Genomic DNA, 24,792 nt, shown 5'->3' with positions numbered 1-24,792 from the left:
AAATTATTTTCTTTTAAAAAGCGTGTTGCCAGTTATTGAACTACATTGCTCAAACTTTAAAATTCAAGGTAACTGTTACAGTTTTTGCCAATATTTTCTTTAGTAATGTATTTATTTCTTTATGACCGAAAGAACTCATTTATGCAATTGATGACACTTATTTTAATTTAAATTAATTTCATGAATATTTAAACTGTAAAATTAATTAATTTTAACTTCGTGTTTAATTATTTTAATTCATATCCTCTAATGGAAAAGTGGTGGATTTATATAAAAAATTATCAAAGGGAACAATATACAATACATCATCTATATAGATTCGTGCACACGTTTTTCATACATTTCTCTCGCAGTAACAAGGAAAGAGACTGAAAAGATCTTGTGACATCACAGGATGCTGCATTATGGGTAATATATATATCAATCATTGTCTACCTGACCAGATTAATGGCATTTTTTTATTATTTTGTACTCGTAAATAAATAATATTTCATTTATGTGTATGGGTTTTCTATTATGATCATTATCAGTAGAATTAAACATGTTTATTTTGGTTTGATCCAAGAACACTGTCTTTACCATGTCCTTTATTGTAATTTTAGTAACAGAATCTTCTAGATTGAAAGTTTTCATTAAGTAATAGTAGTTTTGGAAAATGCTAATTGTGACCTAGGTTAGGTAGAGTGCTTTATTATGTTGTTTGCTGAGAAAATAATTTATTCTTGCGATAACATCTAAACTGAATCAGTTGTCATATTTTTGTGTTCGACTAAAATTGTGGAATTGTTTATTCAAATTAATATTCTCTGGAATTACAAAGTGCTGTATAATAATATTCCTGGAGAGAGACATTGACTTATAATTATAGTGAATTATATTATTTAGATTCAGCAATTATATTATAACGGTATGTATTATGCTGATTCAACAAAAGACTGTTGACACATCTCCACGTCACAGGCCATAGCAGGCACATCAACACTTTCACTGTTGGATTTATTTTCAAACATCAGAACTTTATTCATTGTATCTTGTGCTAGTAAAGTTCGTCAATATAATAAGCAACGATTCTTCATTTTATTTCAAAGTTTATTTTCTAGGCATTCGGTAATGATAAATGTAATCTAAACGTTTTTATAAAGGTATGTTAGATAAAATAATGAACATTCTTTGAAAGCTAAAAGGCAAATACCATTTTAGTTTTAAATTCTTTATTTCAATTTAACTATTTCTAACAAAGGATTAACATCAATGCACAATCCAGGGAATAAGATGTGTGATGTGATTTGGATTTTTAAACGTAGCTTTAACACTTTTTCAGTCATATTGCTACGATTTCTGCATGTGGGTATGTGAGAAAGCTTGCCAGTAGCTTCTCGTGGGTCGGTGGTTCTTCCCGGGGTTTTCCAGGGTTCTTCCTCCACCATTAATACTAGCCGCCATACATAGCCTATCGTGTGCTGAAAAATGGCGTTAAACCCCACAACAACAACAACAACAACGATGTCTGCAGTGTGGCAGTTTATAGTGATGTCGAGCACTGGGACATCATGTCGCAGACATGTAGCATGATATCCCACCCAGTCACATTATCCTGACACCAGGTCGACCAGTCCTAACACTAACCTCTTAATGCTGAGCGCCAAGTGAGGCAGCTGATAGTACCATTTTTGTAAGTGTTTAGTATGACTCTGCCTTTGATCGAACCCACAACCTCCCGCATCCGAGGCGGACGCTCTAACCACTAGGCCACAGGAGCGGTTGGAGGGAATAAGGTGTTTTACTTTAAAATGGTCTTTGTTTGCTCTATACATGGGCTATATTGTACTCTGAAGTAAATATTTATATCATTATAAACTGTTATATCATCAAGGTTGCACCGGGTTTGTGTAGTATAAGAATAGGCTTAAGCGTGTAAATAAGTTGTTGTATTTGACGATTATTAGGACCGTTCGGTGCAGTGTGCCCGAGATTTGGCTGAGTGTCTAAAGGTCCAAATCCGGATATGTGGCACAATGCAACAATATAAATTAATTATATGTTTAATATATGAAAGGGATATTTCCTCGAATGTGCACCACGTGTGTGTCTGTGTGAGTGTCTGTGTGTGTGTCTGTGTCTGTGAGTGTCTGTGTGAATGTGTGAGTGGTGGTGGATAATTAATGGTTTAGAGTTGTTCATTGAGAAGGGCAACCGCGAAAGATTGAAAAGATGTTGCATAATGGATAATTACATTTGAAATATCTCCATCGCTTTATCACATATTTGACGAATTCTTGTTTCATTACGCAAGTTCTTGTATATACAAAAATTAGAAGAGGAGGTTGATATTTGTTGGAGAGAAAGAGAGAGTTATCGAGCCGTGTATTTTGACCGGTAAGTAAACCATACATGTATCGTCGTATTTTTGCTTATCTTTGCCTGCTCAGTGAACCTTCATAGAGCATTGATCACCAGTGAAAACTGTTTGCTTTTGTTTACTTTTAGGCATATCGATAAACCTCAGAACATAACGAGTAAAACCAGGGAATGAGACGGTCGAGCATTTTGACAGTTTATAAGAATGCAGCACAGTTAAAATCGTTAATCATTCTGCCTGTTGCATTTTTGGTACCTCTTCCTGTACTGATATTGGAAACAGATTTACCTGATCAGGTGGGTATGTTTTAAAATGTTAAGCTTTAATTTATGTGCTTATTTATAATTTATATTTCATATAAAGCTAGGTAGGAAGGTAAGCACACTGTAGATAGCTCGGTAAGTGTATAGGCATGTAGGTAGGTGTTTATACAATATACATGATGAGTATGTATGTATGTATGTATGTATGTATGTATGTATGTATGACATACTGACTGACTTTATTTCCTCTTCAAAAAAGACTGCATTCAGTTATTTTTCATTATTACACAATACAGATAGGAACATAGCTTTGCACTAATGGATTTACAATACACTAAGCATGTTTTATATATATATATATATATATATATATATATATATATATATATATATATATATATATATATATATATATATATATATATACACATACATACATACATGCATACATACATACATACAATATCTAAACACGTAAGTGAGAGAACTGATCGCAAGCGAAATATATGTTGTTTGGGGTACAACGCCATTTTTGAAGAGACACTTATCATTTGAAAAATCAAACTTAAATAATTGGAGGTGGGAACGATAGCACAAATAAATCGAAACAGTTTCTCATTTGATAGACTATACTTAGATGCATGTTGTCAGCCCAGCTGAAGAAAACGTTTTCATCTAATGTACTAAATGTAGATGCTTTCAGGAGAGCATGACGGTAAAACAAGATTCTTCATGTGAAATGGCAATTGATACCGGTAGGTGGACACCGGTAAGTGGGCTAACACGTACATCCTAAATGACCACTCGTATTGGAGATACATGTAGCCGGTGAAAGACAGACTCGGGATTGGATGTACTGTTGTTGGTAGCAGGTGCTCATGGGTGAGCCTGAATGTACAAACCAAATGAGACAAGCTAAATATTATATTGACTAGAAATAGATCTCATCGGTTGGCACAAATGGGCAAATCCATTGAAGCAACATTCGACAGCTGATAAACTGCAAGTAGATGTTTTCAAGTGGGTATTTATTAAACAATTGAAGACAAGCTTACTTGCTATACAAGCAGACACCCGTAGGCAGGTGCAAACGCACAAACTATAGCAAAGGTACACACAGGCCATGTGCGCATTCAACACCGACTATTTCGGAAATGGGCTCCAATTTTTAGAATTTGATTCTACATACCTTTCAATTACAAGCATTCACTTCTTTTGGAGTTTACATCCACATTCTTTTGGAAGGCCATTATTTAGACACCCCGAGAAGCGCATACTGCAAAATCAGTGTTAAAGTACGTAGACGTTTTGGACGAAATGAATCTGAAGGTGTGATCCAGTACAATCCGAACTGAATGTCGCGCGCTGTGATGCCACAAAGAAAGCTTGGTCTATTGATACACGAATTTGTACTACACTATATTGTGACGATTCCAGTCGATGTGCTCTTTACTTGATTGTAAAGGTAATGACGTGGAGGAAAACAAATGATTACAAAGTACGGTGCATCATGTCCATGAATCTGGACAAGTTCTTCCGAGGTGAATGATCCCTTAATGTACATGTCCATACTGTTCCTTTCCTGAAACTTATATATTCACACACACACACACACACACACACACACACACACACACAAAATCTGGTCATCTTTATCTTTTTCTCTGACAACTGTTGTTATGTGATAGACGCACAGCGAGCCATTCAATGCTATTATGTTTGTTTACTCTAGTTAATGAGGGGATTTATTTTTATTTCCTACTCTAATAATGTAGTTCGGACACAAAATTCACTAACCGGATGCAGCATGGTTTCTTTGTTTGTTATTTACGGTTTCAGGACAAGTTATTTACGGCTTCATGACAAGTTATTTACGGTTTCAGGACAAGTTATTTACAGTTTCAGGGCAAGTTCGTTGCCCTGCTACCAAATCATGACCAAGCAATTAAGGCTAGCTTCTATTTTTAATGCATTGTCTAAACTTCACCGCAAGGGTTTTAGACTTTCAAGCGTAGAACACTATATGCTAGTATAAGGAAGCATACAGTCTGGTTTGCGACACAATGACTATAGAACTCACGGTACTAATTCAGTTCCCTTAGTAAACCTATGCAAACACCATGATATTTAAAATTCAATAACTTAACATTTTTGAGTGCTCATGATCAAACCTATATTTATCAGTATATATGAAACCTGGATATTAGCTTTAGTGTAGAGGAAAGGATATAAGCCGCGATATTTTCTGGACCTGCATGTGTTTGAAAGATGTGCTTTCAATTCCGCACATAAGAGTCAGGTGCTAATTTTAGTAATGAGTGTTCCAAACTCAATACTTTTAAAGGACTGAAATTCCATCAATATAAGAATGTCTCTATTTTTGTTTCAATTACAACTAGGACAAGCTCTCAAAAGATTTTTTTTTCTTCTAAAACATAGTGTGCATTATTAAGCAATCCTGGCAATCCAAACCCATATATACTCAATTTAATGTTCACCCATTTCCAGGTCGGTTCCCATTTTTCCATATCATTAGTGAGCCATAGCAAAAACTTACAAAAATGATACTAATGGCTGCCTCGCTAGGCACTCAGCATTAAGAGGTTAGTGTTAGGACTGGTCGACCTGGTGTCAGGATAATGTGACTGGGTGGGACATCATGCTACATGTTTGCGGCATGATGCCACAGTGCTAGACATCACTATAAACTGCCACATTGCAGACATCGTAGCGACATGACTAAAATCTAAAGCTACGTTACATATCCAAATCACAACCACAACCATATCATTAGTACCGTGTGTCCTAGAGATACCCCTTACGGTTTTCAAGGTGCGGTAACATTGGTATAGTACCTAGCAACCTAATATGATTCATGTGTTTGTTAGCATATTGTGTGCTGAAAATGGCGTTAAACCCTATAACAACAACAGCAACTGAATTCGTATACCTTTACTTAACTGCATTTATTATACACTTAAGTTTGAAAACTAGTGCTGAAATAATTATTATTTGTTTGTTTCATGATTGTATTTTCACATGTGAAAAATATATCCTTAGATTTTCACACGTGAATATATAAGAGTTCCCATCATGCCATGCGACGCTACATTGTGTGTACCCACAAAGTTGTACCCGAAGGAACAAACAAAAGACATACAAACGAGTATTTTGTGAGCTAGAACAAACAAATAGAAACCGCCTTACATTACAAAGGTGGAAATTAATATTTGATAAAGCAATGTGACTAGACGCCGTTTGCAGCTCTCTGAAGTCATTTTCCCTTAATGCATTGATAACGATTATAAACTCGCTGCGGCGCATTGATAGATCAGACGGATTTTTTTAAGATAGGGTCAAACAGTTTACAAAACTAAAAACACAAATGTAATTTACTGTGACAAATTAGGCCTAACCATTCCTATCGATTTCTTAGGCTACGTTTTCTTTCTTTCTCTTCTTCATATAATCAGGCTACGAAAAAACGGCTAATTTACGAAAATCGGGTGTGGTTTAGCGCGTTGAGCCTGAGAATGAGATTAATATTTCAGTCGTCGATTCTGGGGCAATTCTGGCAAAAAACAAAAAGGAAATTTTCTTTCCTACGTTAATACCGAATATATTTCATTTTATGATTCCAAAAATGATATATTTTAACTCGTGGCAACACCACTCGTTAAAATGTCACGGTTTCTTCAGGTATAACAAGATGAAAATATCCTTCATTTATTTGCACAAGTAAGCAGGTTATATATTACCGCTGTAAGCAAGTTCTGTATTACCGCTGTAAGCAGGTTTTATATTACCTCTGTAAGCAGGTTGTAAGTAGGTTCTATATTACCACTGTAAGCAGGTTTTATATTACCGCTACAAGAAACGTTTGCTGAATTAGATGCGCTATTTGAATTGGGTACACTACAATGAATTGCGTACCTTGAGATGAAGAAACAGTGAATTTGGCTATGTAAAGTAAATTGTGTACGCTACAGTGAGTTCTATATGGTAATGTGAACGGGGTACGATACAGTGAATTGGGTATAGTAAAGTAAGTTGGATACGGTTAAACGATTTGGGTACACTACCGTGAATTGGATTGGATTGAGACGGGATCGCTAACGTAAAGAAAAATTTAATGAAAGATGTTCGTCTATCAACATATATATATATATATATATATATATATATATATATATATGGCTTGACTGACTCTCTGTCGTCACGGTAAATTAATACAGAAGCTTTATTTATAGTTATTATTTCTGAAATTTTCCTTAATCGTTATTGTATGAGTCTTACGTTTGACGTATTGTTGAGACGTGGTGCAAATTTTCATCTTTCGGACTTTGATAACAGAACATGAACACTATTATTGTTTTGAAGAGGATGATTAATGTAATCCTTAGATGTGATTTCGCACGCAATAAACACTTTCACAGGTACATTTGTATTCTGTTGACGTATAATTAAATAACGTCCTACATTATAACACAAGCTAAATTACATCATGTCTCCAATGATTGCTTTATTTTTGAGAGAGAGAGAGGGCTCACTCAACGGCGAACACAGTATAACCGTTTTCCTTGAAATCACAAAACATCTGATTTATTAAAAAATATAGGGTATAATATATGATCTGGACAGATCTAAGTGTACATGTGTTACAGTAAGGTGTTACATTGTTAATCGATATATCATTGTATGTGTTAATGTATGCAGGAGCGTATTAACCATTAGGCAGACTAAGCACGTGCTTAGGGCACCAGGGCCAAAGGGGGCACCACAAAGTTGAGAAAAGGTGAAAAGAAAAAAAACGAATGAAGATTTGTAAAAAAAAAATTGATAAAACTAGTGCAAATTGATCATAATGTTCTGTTTCTTGATCATGGTGCACCCTAGGGTTATCTTCCCAGGTGTACGTGGAAAGGTGGGGGGCACCAAGATTTGTGAGTGCTTAGGGCACCAGTGAGCCTTAATTCGCCCCTGAATGTATGGATTTATCCCTGTAGGTGGTCTTCGTATGGATTGATTGGTGTAATTGTCCATGCACTGATTGCTGTCTGTAGGTGTCCATGCGTCTATTCGTTTAAATGTCTACCAAGCAATCATTCAGTCATTAGACCGTTCCATCAACCAATCATTCGATCAATAAATCACTAAATCATTTAATCAATCAATCAATTATTATATGCAGGCGGCAAGATGTGCCTACGTGATAATCACCATGGCGATACTATGGCTGACAGAGGCAATCCCCATAGCCGCAACAGCTTTGTTACCCGTCTTTCTGCTTCCCATGCTCAATGTGATGACAGCGTCCGCCACGTGCTCCGCTTATATTACGGTATGTACAAGTACAATTTACAATTTTTCATGATGCAATAATGAGCATTGTACAGTTGTGTTCATTCCAAACGAACCTGCTCGACTTGCTTCTTAATTTCATTTTGAAATGAGCGCGCATGAAGGATTGGATCAAAAATATCTGAAAACCATATACTATGATCGTGCATTTCTGCATATGCCCCCGTGGTCACAGTCGCTTTGAACCAATATCGTAATTCTAAAGGGAAATTCAAAGGCAAAATATATGCTATTTTCTTCCGTCTTAAATGTTCTTTATTACTTTAATGTTCGAGAGTTAAGTGATGATATCAAAAGTTTAGAATCATTTTATAGCGTATAGAGATGGTCGTTAATTCGTTTAGATGATCGTTAATTCATATAGATAGATGATCGTTAATTCATATAGATTCGTATAGATGATCGTTAATTCATATAGATTCGTATAGATGATCGTTAATTCATATAGATTCGTATAGATGATCGTTAATTTGTATTGATAGATGATCGTTAATTCGTATAGATGATCGTTATGTCGCAAACTAAACGTTGAAAAATCAAATCATCCTCTTGCTGGTTTATTAAAATTTAATTTATTGGGTCTCTTAGTCCATCAATTAATCGATAAATACTTTATTAATTCATTCGTCTGTCTATATGTCTGTATAACCCTTCAATAAATTTATGATCTGAAGTGTAACTTGTTTTCAATAAATTTATGATCTGAAACGTAACTTGTTTTACAGGACAGTTCCATGTTGTTTCTTGGAGGTTTGATACTTGCAGCAGCAGTTGAGGAATGGAACCTTCACAAGCGTATTGCTTTACTGATTTTGAAGCTGATTGGCTCACAACCAAATTTGTGAGTCTATCATTTGCTGTACATATAATTCCGTCAATCTTTTCGTCTCTTCTTTTTATAGTTATATGTAGTCCGTATATAACGCTGCAGGCAGTTTCTCATTCCGTAATCGTTTCCCTCCGATATGCACGAGCACCCGATCTCAAACAAAGTTGTTCGAATCCTATGAAAGCTCTGTAATTGCAAGATGATTAATTATATTAGTAATGATAAGTATTCGATTTTTGTTACTAAGTGCTTAATTAATAATGTTTTATTTTCTAAGATTTTATTTCAAATTCGGCCTCTGCACAGTGTATTTGTTTTAGGCTTCTATCACAGATCCAGCAGTAAGTTTTAGTCGAACCATACATATAATTCTCTGAGAAGGAATGTAGTGTTGAATTGGAATTATTTTAAGGACTCCGCAGTGCTCAACTGCCCTAATTGATATCGAACCAGAGACCCTGGGATTACGAGTCAGGCGATCTCCCGATAAAGCTACCACGGTTTTCATTTCTTCTGACTGTTTAAAATTTTCTTTTGTAATCCTATTTTTATTTGGATGTTTGGTTTGATCCATTAGATTCTACACGTATAGAAGTGCATGAGATATATTACAGATTGTATTGCCTACCTTTCAATAAATATTAAATTTTATTTGCTTTGTAAATTTTACCGATACCTAATTTCAATCAAAATGTCATATTTTATAAAGATAATTGTCTGGTCTAATCCTGACGAGGCGTTATTGACTATGTGAATAAACAAAGCTATTGCGGCCTCAGTGGCAGCTAAAATGACGTACAATTTAACAATGCCATTCTATATCCTGTTTCTGCTGGTTGACACGGCACTATCTAGTCCTCTCTCACAGACTAAATATGCAACTTTTTTGTTTCGTGTGCACACGTGAGTACAGATGCTCTTTGGCACCAGCAAATGCCTTGTCTATATACTAAATTCAACCTTAATTGTGTTTCGAATGTTCTGAAAATATCATATATTATTCAGATTGATGCTCGGGCTTATGTTGACCACCTGGTTTTTGTCTATGTGGATCAGCAACACTGCCACTTCTTCAATGATGTTGCCTATTATTTATGCGGTGGTTAATCAGTTACAGGATATAGACAGTGAACCCGACCAAAGTAAGTAATGAAACTTCCAAACCCTTGTTTGTTTTCCATGTTTGCATGTATTTTGCTTCTAAGTGAAATTTGATGTATTTTATTTGTTTTCAAAATATCTAAGAAATGTTCTTCTCTCTCTCTCTCTCTCTCTCTCTCTCTCTCTCTTTATATATATATATATATATATATATATATATATATATATATATATATATATATATATATATATATATATATATATATATATATATATATATATATATATATATATATATGTAATGCAAATTCATTATGGACATATTTTGAAAGATAATTATATTTAGAGTGCTGCAACCCTTCCATGATAGGGCCTGTATTGTACTTCCCGTTCTGAAGCTACACATTCTTTGGGTACTGTTCTGATTTTTGGTTAATGTATGAGCTGGTTCATTTATGATACATTTTACGATTCTTTATCCTAATAGACGATAATCAGGGAGGCGTAACAAATCCATCGTTTGAACTGAAGACAGCGGAAGAGGGAGCCGCCAACAGCAACGTGAAATCTCCAAGTCAAGCGGATGATAGGCACATGCACGTAGCAAAGTAAAGTATTCTCACGTGACCGGTAAAATTAGTTTTGAACCTGCGAAATAAATACATTTTTATCTTACATTTCAAGTAGCAGCATATTTGAAAAGTGATTAAAAAACATTTTATACAAGACATAGTATTCATACTAATGAATATTATTTGTGTGGCTTTACTTAAACATCACCGAAACCATAGAACGTGACATTTATATGAAGATAAAGAAATGGCTGCTTAAACATTGCTTGTTATTTATCGCGTGGAGGGAGAAATATGGCTATTTTTGTAGTTAAATGATTTCTTCATAGGATAGGATAAATGTAATTGGTGCATGGAATTATCAACAAGTACGGTCATTGTATAGTTCATTAACATGGATTAGGAACGTACGATTGATTCTCACACACATGTATATACAGATATACCCACGCACACACGAACAATCACACACACACACACACACACACACGGAAAATAGTGACAGGCAACAAGCTTTGTACAATGAAACAAAGCATTTATTACGTAAAGTGAAAAAATAAAAAAGAACTTACGGCTTTGCGATTTAAGTCCTATGTAATCATAGAATTGAAGATATAAGCCCTAGTAATTAAAGTTCTGAATAAACTTTAGTGGAAATCCAAATTAAATCCAACGCTGAAAGTGTTGATGTGCCTGTGGTGGCATGCGTCTTGTTGATGTACCAACATTATTTTGTTAGATGACGTTAATATAATCCAAGAACTAAATCCTCATTTCAAATTTCAGCATAAATTCAAGTCTATATTTCTAAGAACTTTATTGTTGAAGAGCACTTAGTATTTCCAGTGGATAACATTTTAAGTAATTAATTTTAATAAATAAAATTCAGGCCCGAATGAATATCTAGACACAACAAATTATAATTGATTCTGTTAAGATCTTAGAGCTCTAATGAATAATTTTCCTGTTACAAAATTATATAGTCCTGTACGTGACCTCAGGTCACAATTAGCATTTTCTGAAACATACAAACTATTACCTAATGAAAAATAATATTCTCGAATGATCCTAATGTTTACTAGATAACAATTCAATTATAATTAGAAGGTCTGTTACTAAAAGTACTATATAAAATATGAAATATGTCCAATATACCAAGTATAGGGAAATTTAAATAACCTAGGTCCAGACCCAAATAAATATGTTTGCTTCTACTAATGATGATCCTAATATTAAACACATGGAGAATATATTTGCTCTGTAATAGTTGCTTACAGAATGTTATAAAATCGATAATCCAGGTCAACTAGAAAATGAACCTGATTTTGGACAAGGTCAAGTCCAACGTAAGAACGAATGTGATGATATTCATCTCGTGGCATTTAGGCGATGAATACGTGATTTGGACTCCACAGCTCCCATGGTGAAGGAACGACATCACCTGATACGGTTCGTGTGGTATCCCAATAAAAGCCCTAAAGAACCTCTTGTTACACACGACTATATAGCCCATAATTAGGCTCCTTCTACTGAGTAACTCAGTAACATCCTTCGAGCCAAGGTTGACGTTGACTACAATATCTGGGTTATAAGCAAAATTTACTCGGCCATTGAATACATGAGATAGGTTTAAGTGCGTATGCAACGATATACATTACGCATGCGTACATATTACTTGATTTAGTTACGCATTAAATTTGTTCATAGAAAGGACTGTACGAGCTCATTATTATTATGTAATATTGTATTCATAATATTTTTAGCAAATATAACCCTATAAATCAATCCACTTTTTTACTTGATCACATCGCCTGCATGTCGGACTTTGGCGTTTCCACACCCAGAATGTCTGTACATTGCAAAATCATTATTTTATTTAAAATGTTAAAGTGGAAGGTTCGAATCCCTGCAACGAAAGGGAGGATGATAAAAGAGTTTATATGTTATTACTTCTTATTATAACACACACACACACACACATATATATATATATATATATATATATATATATATATATATATATATATATATATATATATATATATATATATATATACATACATACATATATATATATATATATATATATATATATATATATATATATATATATATATATATATATATATATATATATATATATATATATATATATGTACTATGTTACAACCCACGTAATAATTAGATAATGTTATGTTTGATCATATTTCAAGCACATTTATGGCGTGTATGATAAGTTTTGTTCTTAAAACGTTTTCTTCTATTTGTAGACATAATGGCTCTTCAAAAGGAAAAACCCATAAATCCAAAATTGCTAAAGGATTTTCCTTGTGTGTTGCATATGCAGCAAACATCGGAGGGATTGCTACACTGACTGGCACACCACCAAATCTTGTGCTGAAAGACAACGTTGATAAGTAAGTGATACTCATACAAAGATAGCGTTGTAGAGACATTCACAGATAGCATAATCAAGTAAGACACCGTCATGCAAAGACACACGTTCGTTTTAAATACAAGAGATAGAGAAATGGATATAAAAAGAGTGTATCAAAACGTGATATAAAATATGTCAAGGATGTAATATTATCTCACGAGAATAGCTCATTATAAACGAGAACGTTGAAAGTAAATTGTCACCTTTGTAAATCAGTCATATCGTAAAGGGGGTGGGGTAAGTGGAACCAGCTTGGTAATGCTTTTCTGACTCTTTAATGTTTTCACAAATACAAAGGCAATTTCCGTCTGAAGAATTTTCTAAGGTATGGCAAGGTTTGCTTCAACATAAGACAAATCAACTATTTATTGTTTATATACATATATATTAGTTATGTTAAAACTTCATTTTAGATTGTATACTGCGAATAAGGAAATCCCACCAATCTCTTTTGCCAACTGGATGGCATTTGCCGTTCCTTTGTCCCTTTTGACGTTATTACTGGCTTGGGCTCTGTTGCAGCTTATGTTTCTGTCATGCACGTAAGTGGCAATATCGCATTTATTTATCAGACTAATTCCATTTTACATTGTTCAGGAATACAGTAAGAATCTTATATAATGGTTATTACTACTACAGCTATAAGTAGCAGTAGTAGTCGACTAAATATTGTTATATTATTACACCACTCAAAAACAATGAAAGGTAAAATAATTACTAATTTGAAGCAATAAATGTAAACTTGCATTAATTTAATAAATTAGTTTTATACTTGGAAACAGCATCAAAATAGCATAGGGTTGTAATACGTAATAGGAAACAGGGCATTTATCCATATGTTTATTTTACTCATTGAATTCGCAACGGAAATTGCAGGAGAAACACTAACTCATTAACAGAAAGATAGATTTAAAATAAACATTTCAAATTCATATAGATTCTCTAAGCGCTTTCCTAGAGTTTTTGTAATATTAATTTCCAATTTTCCATGTGCTCTCAGATGCTGTCGCAAAGTTGATTCCTCCCGTAGAATGGCTATTCGTGAGGCTATGCAGAGACAATACAATGCCCTTGGAAGAATAAGGTGAACAAAGATATTAAACTCAAATAGTGGGAAACGTGAAACAATCGTAAGGCTGCTCCTTCTTGCATAGTATACAAATGTGACAGCGAATAAATACAACACGGAAATTAAGGTGAAAATTACAAATTGAAATACAAGTGATCAATTTAAATATTTTTCTCCAAAACAAAATGTATCAGTTGCCAAAAAATGTTTTCACCAAGGTATCAACGCATTAGTGAAAAACATGATTTAAAGGACCAATCAATAAATAATTAATTAATCACTACAGTAATCAAAACAGTTTTTGACACTCTTTAAGATTATTAAATTGAAATCAAATCTGATAGCATGATGATAAAGTAATCAAAAATGAAAATATATTCTTTTTTTTTTGGATTATTTACACTGAAGAAAAATATATTGCATAGTTTTACGCTGACAGGACAATATATTCACCCGATCATAGACCTTGACAAAGTTTGCATGGAAACATACTTGTATAAATACGGAGAAAAACAAAGGATTTGGTTTGGTGTAGTTTCAAGAGTTCTTTTCGGAACGTGATATGCTTTGCATAGCGGCACGTACATTTAAATGGAGAACACCAGTGAGAAACCACTGACCCACGGTATACATGCTCAATCAAACAAGGACTCTGCACACATATAGGCACGAACACATAACTAGTTAGGCATTAAATTACATATGTTAATGCATCATAATAGTCCTTGCCTCGTTTTACACACATATATGTACACTTCTTTGTATTTCAGCTTTGCTGAGATCATTGTAGGAGTATTGTTTATGCTGCTAGTTGTCCTCTGGTTGTCAAGAGACCCACCTGAGTCAGATGGCTGGGGTGTGCTATTTCGCGATAAAATGTAAGAAAATTGCCACCTTTATTTCTGTCTTGATTCATGTTTAAATTGGACTATTTGTTAAAATGTAACATTTCATGTAGATTAAAACTCTAAGAGTTCCACCACGATATGAAGCGTTTTAACAATTGATAAAAATAAGAACGCCCGTTCAAACTGTCACTAACTAAAGTTAATTGTTTACACAATTTTGGAATCACCGTTTGCTTTTTCGTTTAAAAATTAATATTTTTATTTTTTTCACACTACTGATTTTAATGTCACAGTATATACTGCATACTCTTGTATTTTTTCTTCTTTTCTTTAATAAATTTTGTTTAAGCTTACATGCTGTTGAATGGTTATTTATAGGAGTCGTTGAAGATATTAAATATAATTTTATATTTTCTAAATACATCTTTCTACCATTTTCAATAGTTTATGTGAATTGTACATGCAGTCTGCTAAATACTTCCATCTTTTATAACATTGTAGCAGTATACATTTTTAGGACAATTTCAAAATTTATACTTTTGGTAATTAGTTCCTACAAAATATTATAGAACGTGAAATGAAAGATGTAAATATTTGAAAACAGAAGACTGAAAATAAATTTTGTTCAACTTTTATATCACTGTATAAAATATGAAATAAGCTAAATAAATAGATGCGATTAAAAACCATTGTCAAAAGACCATCCAGTGTCAGTTTCAGATAATCGATGCTTTAGACTTCTGGTTACGTTGAAAGTTCCAATTTGTAATTTACCTTGAAATAACGTTCAATGGTCTTATGCATTTTATACCAAAACAAAGACAGGTTATCATCGAGACCTGACGATTCTAGAAACAACATTCAACTTTTAACAATATGACATCAAAGCAATAGGTGCATCATGCGTGAAAGTACAAAATTTGTATATTCCTACAATACTGAAGTCCCGTACAACAGGTTTCTTGCAATAGCAAGGTGTTGCACAACAACAACGTTCTTATAATATCAAGGTTCAATACTTCACACAGCATCCCGTTTACCAACGTTTTAATAATAATAATACGAAATTGACATTCAACAACTTTCTTAATGAACTAAAGTCCCATTTAACAACTTTTTTACAGAACCAAAGTCCCATTTAACAACTTTCTTACAAGACCAAAGTCCCATTTAACAAATTTTTTACCAAACCAAAATCCCATTCAACAACTTGCTAACGATATCAGGGTCAAATTGAACAACCTGATTACTCTATCAAGGTCCCATTCAACAACTCCCTTACAATATCAAAATCCCATTCAAAAATGTTTTTGCTGCATAAAAGTCCCATTCCACAACATTCATACAGTAACTAAGTCCCATTAAGCAACTTTCTTAACGTACCAAGATCGCATTCAAAAACTTTATTTCGTCCCAAGGTTCATTCAACAACGTTCTTAAAGGATGAGGGTCCCATTCAATGACTTTCTTACAGTAACAAGGTTTCTTTCAACAACCTTCTTACAGTACTTAAGTCCCATTCAATAATTTTCTGTCAGTACCAATGTCCCATTAAACAGCATTCTTACAATACCAAGATCACATTCAACAACGTTCTTACAGTGCTAAAGTTCCATTCAGCATTATTGTTACGTTACAATTGTCCCATTCAACAACGCACATCACCAAAGTCCCATTCAACAACTTTCTTACAGTTCCAAGGTCGCGTTAAAAAAACATCATGTTTTTACAATACCAAGGTCCTGTCCTACAAACATCATTCGCACAATACAAACAAATCGTGCAACAATATCTTAGCAATATCTTAGCAATGTCCTCTGCTACATATAACTTTCTTACAGCATTAACGTCCCCCTACTACATACAGCTTTCTTGCAGTCATACAAATCTCTACCACATACAACGTTCTTACAGTTATATGAACCTCTACGACAAAACAACTTTCTTAAAGTACTAAGATCCGGTATTCCAAATAAGATTCTTATAGTACAAGTATTATGTACTAGAAACACGTGTTCATGTTTGTAGCATCTATCTGAGTGCTTTAAGAATGAAACGAAGTCAGACACGGTGTGAGCTCTTTATATGTTTATACATGGGCGCCCGCAGCATAGGCGAACGGGGTCACGTGAACCTCTCCCCGTAAATCATACTACACACACACACATACCATATATATATATATATATATATATATATATATATATATATATATATATATATATATATATATATATATATATATATATATATATATATTCCGACAGGGTTTAATCATGCAAATGAAGCTGAAAGTCTGTCACAAGATTCTGTTAAAAATGATTAGTAAATATTATATTTAGTTTCAGGCTGGTTACGCACGGAACTACGCAATTAAATCTCCCCGCCTCCCTCCCTGCGAATAATCCTGCGGGCGCCCGTGTGTTTATATGAAAAAGACAATACAACTAACTGGATAAATATACGTCACTCTTTAACCACGAGTATATAGGAAAAGATTAAAATGGTTAAACGCCTTTCATAAAATGTGCTTCCTATTCACACTCATAATTATTAATAGCTGGCTTGCCCGCATGCGGGTTTTAGAAACAACAATATACAAACACATTCATTTAGTCGTTTGCTGTAAACTAAAGAAACCAGGTAGTCACCTGACTGGTTAATATTACATCTGCTGATATCTAAAGTTTTCATTCTTTTTCAGGGGAAAAATGTATGTGTCTGATTCAACAGCAGTAATCTTAGTTATTTCACTGCTGTTCTTTCTGCCTGCAAAGAGGCCAAACTTCTTCTGCTGGGGGAATAGTTGTAAGTGCGGTATATAAACGAGTAAACAAGGCTCTGAACTGTCATATCCTACTATACAGTAATTCTACTGGACCATTTATAATTCAAACGTAGTGTTTCGTGTTTAGGTTCTCATAAACAGTAACAAGAAAAATGTGAAGACAACAAGCTTTGTAAAATTTTACATATTTTTTTTCCTAGAAAAACAAGGTAAAAATGAAGAAGAAAAAAAAACATACTGTTTTAAGAATCAAATCCACAAATAATCTAAGAATAATCCAAGAATTACAAATTAGAAGTCCTAGTAATAAAATGTTCTAATGAATTTGAGTTCGAATCTCGACAAAATCCAAAATGGAAGGCGATGACGTATGCTATAGTCAGTGTTGTTCTAATGTGATGTGTCAAAAGTTCTTTGTTGAACCACGGAAAGTAATATTCCAGTTTTTGATTACGAAATATATTTTTTGAAATGTCTTTGTTCAAGAATTCTGTATGAGCACATAAAAATTCCCAAGGAAAAGAATTAGTCTCTTAGAATTCAAAAAATCTGAAGAAAACTTAAATTATTAAACTCCAACTGGTTACAGCAGAAAAAAACACGATGACGTCTAAGTGTTTTAAAAGCCCAACTCAAATTATTTCTCAAGCCCAACTCAAATTATTATTAAATATGGCTACTGCGCAATTCCGGTAAAACCAGAATTTTGAAATAGACGCTATTTGCATATCTAAGGTTACGTACAACCTCGATTTCACTCTATAAATCCCACACTAAGAATAAATTTAAAAAAATACAAAAGAGACCTTGTTTACTCCAACTCTTACTAATGCTGAGTTTAGGTCAGGAACTGAGTCAGCATCAAGATACAAAGTTCTATCATTAGGAACTGAACTGAATTTCTGGAATATATCAACTACAGTAAATAACCTTACATTACAATGGCATGTAATGGAATAAAAAAAACTAAAACTAACAAACAAAAAATTATATTCAATCAGATATACATTAAATCAAATATACAAATATATATATAGCAGTAGCTTACCTACCTTTTACTAGTAACCGACATGTTCAAAACGTAAGTCTTTGCATGTTGCTCAACTACATAACTGAAAATGTTTAACTCTTCTTCTAAGTGTGTTTTTTCATCAATGCATAAGACGTTTTGGTAACTATTCCTTGTTTATTCCTGCAAAGTAGCAGGACCGATGTACACCCCAATCCTCACATGGAAAACAGTAAATAAAAAAGTTCCCTGGGGAATAATGGTGCTTCTTGGTGGAGGTTTTGCAATCGCAGACGCTAGCAAGGTGAGTGATTGATCTGTATTTCTTCTTCAGCGTCCCAGTAAATAACGAATTTGTTTCATGTTCATTTCTTACACTCAGTGATGGAATATGCGGATAAATTTGGTATAATGAAGCAATGCCATATAACATCTCTCCTGACACGTTCTATCCCCTTTGCCAACATGATCAAGAGTACATCATTAGATTCGAGATAGTGTGTTTTTATTTAGTGATATTTCCTGAATACTGCCATGAATTATATCAACACTCTTAATATCTCATTTTCAAATATCGGCAGTGTTTTCTTCGATACATATGCACTTTGTCTTTAAGGATAAAATAAAAGTGTTCACTACAGTGTTTTGAACGTAGAATTTGTATTCAAAGTGTCGTGTGGTTGTATAAGTACTTGTCAGTTTATATTTTATCTGATGAAACTAATGGTTTATTACAGCTTAAACAATAAACGGATAGGGGCCTTTTTAATTGAGACTCTTTCTCTTATCTTCAACGTTTTTGCCTCCAAACTTATCCCAAATGTATTTATTAACCTTAACTATCCCGTGTTTCTAGCAATGCATGTATCGTTTGAGGTGTATATCTTGAACTTCTCTGATTATCGCAGAGGTCAAAGCTATCAGACTGGGTAGGAGGTCAACTCGCTGTTTTCAGTGATCAAGAGCCTTGGATAATGAACCTCATTTTCTGTTGCATAGTCGCCATGGCAACTGAAGTAACTAGTAACACTGCCACGGCCAACCTTTTGATGCCAATAATGATCGAATTGGTACGTACATATCGTAATTAAGAGCTTTTGTTGCGTTGCTTATTTGTGAGTAATTGCACAAGAGTCAATGTTAGTTTGGTCTACACAAAAAAGGTTCTTGTATACACGCAGTTATGATATTGTGCAACTTGTTCACGCGTAAAGCTTTCATAGCTGTCTTTATTAATTGAATGATGAACTTTTCCGTTGACAAAAAAACATTTTTACTTCGATGACTTATGCTGTGGGTGTTAAATATTGTCAAAATGTACGGTTTACTGCGATGTCATTATTACCAGTAAACCAAAGCCTAAATCATCAAACCTCTGCGCTATAGCGACGTATAAGGATTTTTCTCTTCTTATAATTAATGCTCTTGTTTGTCGCCTAGTGAAGCAACCTAATTCGTCTACTTCGTCATACTTGTGCGGCTGGACAACATATACTATAGTGTTTGCATTGAACTTCTTGAAATTAAATGGTAACATTTCAGGCTAAATCAACTTCTACACACCCCGTTTACTTGATGACCTCAGCCGCCATCGCCTGCTCTTTCGCCTTCATGCTTCCCGCTGCGACGCCTCCGAATGCCATTGTATTCTCGTCTGGGTATCTCTCTATCCCCGATATGGTAATATGAACTACTGTGCGCCTTTTCAAATAGTCAGTATTATTTTCATTTGACGCAACATGTTGCCATTTTTAACTGTTTACAATACAATAGTCTGGAGCAGAAGCACACGTGATTACAACAGGTAGTGCATTGTCAGGTCTACAAAACACACCAAAAAATAAACAATCACCAAGAAATGTACTTTTCTTATTGAATGAGTACTATTAAGCTTGCTAAAATTATTAACATTCTCCTGATCTTTAATTCGTTAGACTATTAGATTTTTTAAAAATTTAATGGCAAATTGTATACAATTTCTAACATAAAAATATATTCGATTTATCGAAATTGGTAAAGTGAATGACACTTGCTTCAGTAGAAGCCGATATGACTATTGGAAACTATTGTTTACGACGATATCTTTCTTCTAAGGCCATGCACTTTCTACTAGAAACATAATATTATATTAATGCAAAAGACTATCGGTGTTCCCAGAAACAGCATCATCAAAAAAGACGCAACGTAAACTCTAAATAAAATATTCATTAAACAATTTAAGAAATATGAAAGCATTCAAACCAATGCTGATGTGCTTACACTATCAAGAATTCAGAAAAGGACTGACATTGAATATGTTGTTTACAAAAGGACTAATTCGCAAGAAAATAATAAACCTGATAGAGGTCCGATTTTGTTAATTTGAACGTGTAACAAGGGACTCTTGTTTTCGAAACAATTCGTGTTGTAAACCCTACCTGACCCAAGCCTAATTCTGTGTAACAATGTAGATGACAAAATAACTCTAATCTGCCCAGGTGAAAGTTTCACTCAGCAAACGATAAACACATTTCTGGAACAAGTGAACAGACCTATAATATAGTCGGTCAAAGTAAGGATGGCAAATTTGAAATATGCGTCATCAACTGATGAATTAAAATTGGCTTGACTGAACATTGACCGAAAATAAATGTGTCTGCCAGTCATTTGGATCTCAATTTCAACTGATGATCTTAAATGTATTTTGGCCAACATGTCTAAATCTTTCCGCTCTTGAAATTCATGCATGGTTTATAAAACATTGAACCTATAAACATTGCTAACATATAATTTCCCCATGCCTCTAGAATCCCAACAATTGTGGGCCTAATCATTTCCCCTTGTCCCTACAATACCGCACAGTTGGCGGTCTAATGTTTATGTCCCCTAGTTCCTATAATCAATCATGTTAATCCTTTCTGTTTTAGCACAAGATTATCCCTTGCTCGTAGAATATCTCCCCCCCCCCCCCCCGACTGTACAAGCAATATTTAACAAAGGATTTCCGTTGCCTTTGGAATGAAGCACTAAATTTCTGAGCTAAACTCTTCAATGTTTGATTAGAAATACATTAATACTTTGGTTGGACCATCCTTATCATAGAATATAAGACAAATTTGTTAAGGTGAATTGAACAGAAGAGTAACAATATGATATACCCATGGTTATTGATAAAACCAATCAAAGACATGCCTCAATTTTGCAATGAAAAAACAACAAACGCGTCAGCTTTGCATGGCCTGAAATATGACGAAGGACTGATACGGTAATTCATCATACAAGACGAATCTGCACCGACAACGCTTCGTGAAGTCCTATAGTTTTTGCAAGAAGTCATTTCATTGCAAGTATAAATTTAAAGACAGCTAGGGGTATTAAAGAAGGATTAATTTCGCTGTGCCATTTTCTCTCTGACTGGTGTTGAGATGTCCGCTTAGAAAAGACACAGTGATCAGTTAGTTATAAGTTTGATTGTGTGGTTAAGTAATCTTGTCTCTTACCTGATCAGGTACTATTATCCATGATCATAGCCAAGTCTTTCATGAAGGAACTAAACAGAGAGACTATAATGATCGTACACATTAAAGCGAGTGATCTTTCGCTTCAGGTAGGCTGCTTAAAATGGTTTCTATGTTTAATTAATAAGGAATATGTTAGTTTTTATAGGTGTCAATTTTAATTTTAACTATTTCTTTTTTAAGCACACAAATGCTGTTGGTGTTATAAAAGCAGCTAAACACATTGGCAGGCTTCTTTCCTATATACGATTAGATGCATGTATATGGTCATTATCCAAATTAGTCCGGCAAGATTACATCGTCTAAGCAATGTCTAATCATTCCTGTTTCCTTCATAAAGGAAAGAAAAATAACTTTTCTGATGTCTGCATGCATGACATTCATTTCTGCCTGTAGCGTGTTTTATATTGTCTTTATTTTCAGGCCCTTACTGGATTAGTGATGAATATCTTAGCAGTGTTTTCATTGACCTTGGGAATCAACACGTGGGGCAAAATGATATATGGCTTTGATACCATACCAAGCTTTTTTGCGAATTCTACGAGCTCATAGTGTTTGCTTCTTCGGATGTAGAAGAGCATATATCTGACACCGGAAGTAAATAATTATAGCAAAACTGTGAATATATTTGAAATAATCCATAGTGTTACTGAAGAATTCTACACGCATATAAAACGTTTCGCTTTTGCTATACAGTACAATTCAGTTTTAATCACATTCCGATCATACATCTAACAATCACGTCCCAGAAAATCGTCAAACATTTTGCTGTGAAATGAAGATGATTTCAATAAACGAGTCAAGAAGTAGACGGACTGGTAGCAGAACTTTTCAGTAACATGTTACTTTAATAATTGTGGCATTTATCGTTTTGATAAGCAGCCGACTGGATTTGAACACTAAACAAAATCAATATATACAATCAAGAAGCAAATTTTCAAAGGTTACAAACTCTAGGGCCTCGATCTTCATAACTGAGCACGCATTATTTAAAGGTGGACGTTTAATCTGGAATACATTATATCATTCATCATTAACTATCCAGCTGATAACACGAAAGGAAACATTCATCTCAAATTTATATTGCACAGACTTTGTCTTATCCAAATCAAACTATCAGTGCTGGCCTTCTTTATTTGACTATGTGTGCATATTTTTACCCTTAATCTCATCCTTACGGCACAGCACGTTAATATGACGGAATTTTCTTATTTTCTCCTGAATTTGCAAACAATAACATTAACAACTTTTGAATTAAAGATAAGAAATAGAACCGTCAATAAGTAAACACATTTGGACAAACATAGTGAGGAGTGTAATTCATTGTATCAAACAATAATTTACAGTTTATTTCAAGCATGATTTTTGTCATCATTGAGATACTTAAACACAACAACAAGCAGCATACACAGATGCGGTAACTAGAAAAGGAAATATAATTGAAATCAGTATAGAATTGGGGCGTTTGCCTCATTCGTTTCCAAATTGGTCCCCGGACCACCAATCTCAACTCTAACCCCCATGACAAGCTATCCGCCCACAATTGGATATAAAAGAAAAGGAATTAAGAATGAAGCACGAGAACTAAATAAATTGTTTGTCATAATGCTAAATTAAAACCTCTAATTACGATCACATCTGACAAGACTTTATTTCTATATGATTGTACATGACGTTACAAATTTATGTTAGTAAGATGCTCGACTTAGTGTCATAAATGAATTTATTTTATCAGGGACATTATTAAGTCTATCTATTGTATTGCTATTGAGAGTAATCCATGTACCTTATCGTAGCTAGTGAGAAAATAAATAATAATGAAGAAACCCAACCAATTAGAATATAATTTTTAAAAGTCCTTCTTTGCTTTTATATTTATTCCGCTGTGGATAAAGATGAGGTTTCAAGCTAACGTTGTTGTTGTAGGGTTTAACGCCATTTTTCAGCACAAGATAGGCTATACATGGCGGCCAGTATTAATGGTGGAGGAAGAACCCGGAAAACCCCCGGAAAGAACCACCGACCCACGAGAAGCTACTGACAAGCTTTCTCACATAACCACATTAGCCGAATCTGAGACTCGAACCGACGCAGACAGAGGTGAGATGGCAGTGATCCGTAACGGTGAGCGCTTTAGACCACTCGGCCACTCGGGGCCCCTCAAGCTAACGTACATTTGTGTTTCAGACTGAATATGTCTTAATATGGAAGATGCATGAAAAGTTAAATTCGGGGGAGATAAATCAGGTTGTGTTTGAAATTTCGTCAATTTCATTGCAATATATTTGACACGTATTTTATCAAACCAAGTGTCTTCATGACGCTTAATCAGTTGACATTTTTGACTGGGCGTTTGGTGAGGAACTATGCCATTTATGATAAAGGGCGGAGAATCTGCATGCCGGTTATGCGTCCATTGCTCAATACGTCTTGTACTTACTGCCTGTCATTTTGTTGTTACAATTTCATGCAGTCGGAGATAAATAATACAATCGAAAATTGGCTAATATTCATTTTTCTACATTAATATCATGAAAAAAATATTTAGTCATATCAAAAAATTGGTAGTATCTTTCAATATTTTTCAGGGAACAAAATTGCAGCTTACTTTTCTGGTAGGCGTAGAAAAGAGAATATTATTTAAAACAATTCATTGGAT

At 34.2% G+C, this 24,792-nt stretch overlaps 1 protein-coding gene across 1 annotated transcript; it reads left to right on the top strand.

Moving 5' to 3' along the window:
• The first annotated feature begins 937 nt into the window (after positions 1 to 937).
• Positions 938 to 24,125, top strand: LOC149793046 (solute carrier family 13 member 2-like). The gene is made up of 14 exons (XM_089966942.1): positions 938 to 2,655; positions 7,814 to 7,963; positions 8,709 to 8,824; positions 9,818 to 9,954; positions 10,401 to 10,521; positions 12,756 to 12,902; positions 13,336 to 13,464; positions 13,923 to 14,006; positions 14,762 to 14,869; positions 17,544 to 17,647; positions 18,831 to 18,940; positions 19,545 to 19,706; positions 20,179 to 20,316; positions 22,557 to 24,125. The coding sequence occupies exons 1-14, from the start codon at positions 2,530 to 2,532 to the stop codon at positions 22,683 to 22,685; spliced, it is 1,761 nt and encodes a 586-aa protein (XP_089823068.1). The 5' UTR covers positions 938 to 2,529; the 3' UTR covers positions 22,686 to 24,125.
• The last annotated feature ends 667 nt before the right edge of the window (positions 24,126 to 24,792 follow it).

The sequence above is a fragment of the Sinohyriopsis cumingii genome, chromosome 8 (genome assembly GCF_028554795.1).
Source record: "Sinohyriopsis cumingii isolate HCF-2022 chromosome 8, ASM2855479v2, whole genome shotgun sequence".
NCBI classification, from domain to species: domain Eukaryota; kingdom Metazoa; phylum Mollusca; class Bivalvia; order Unionida; family Unionidae; genus Sinohyriopsis; species Sinohyriopsis cumingii.
Note: the sequence above shows the minus strand (reverse complement) of the source record. Positions and strands in the feature narration are given on the sequence as shown.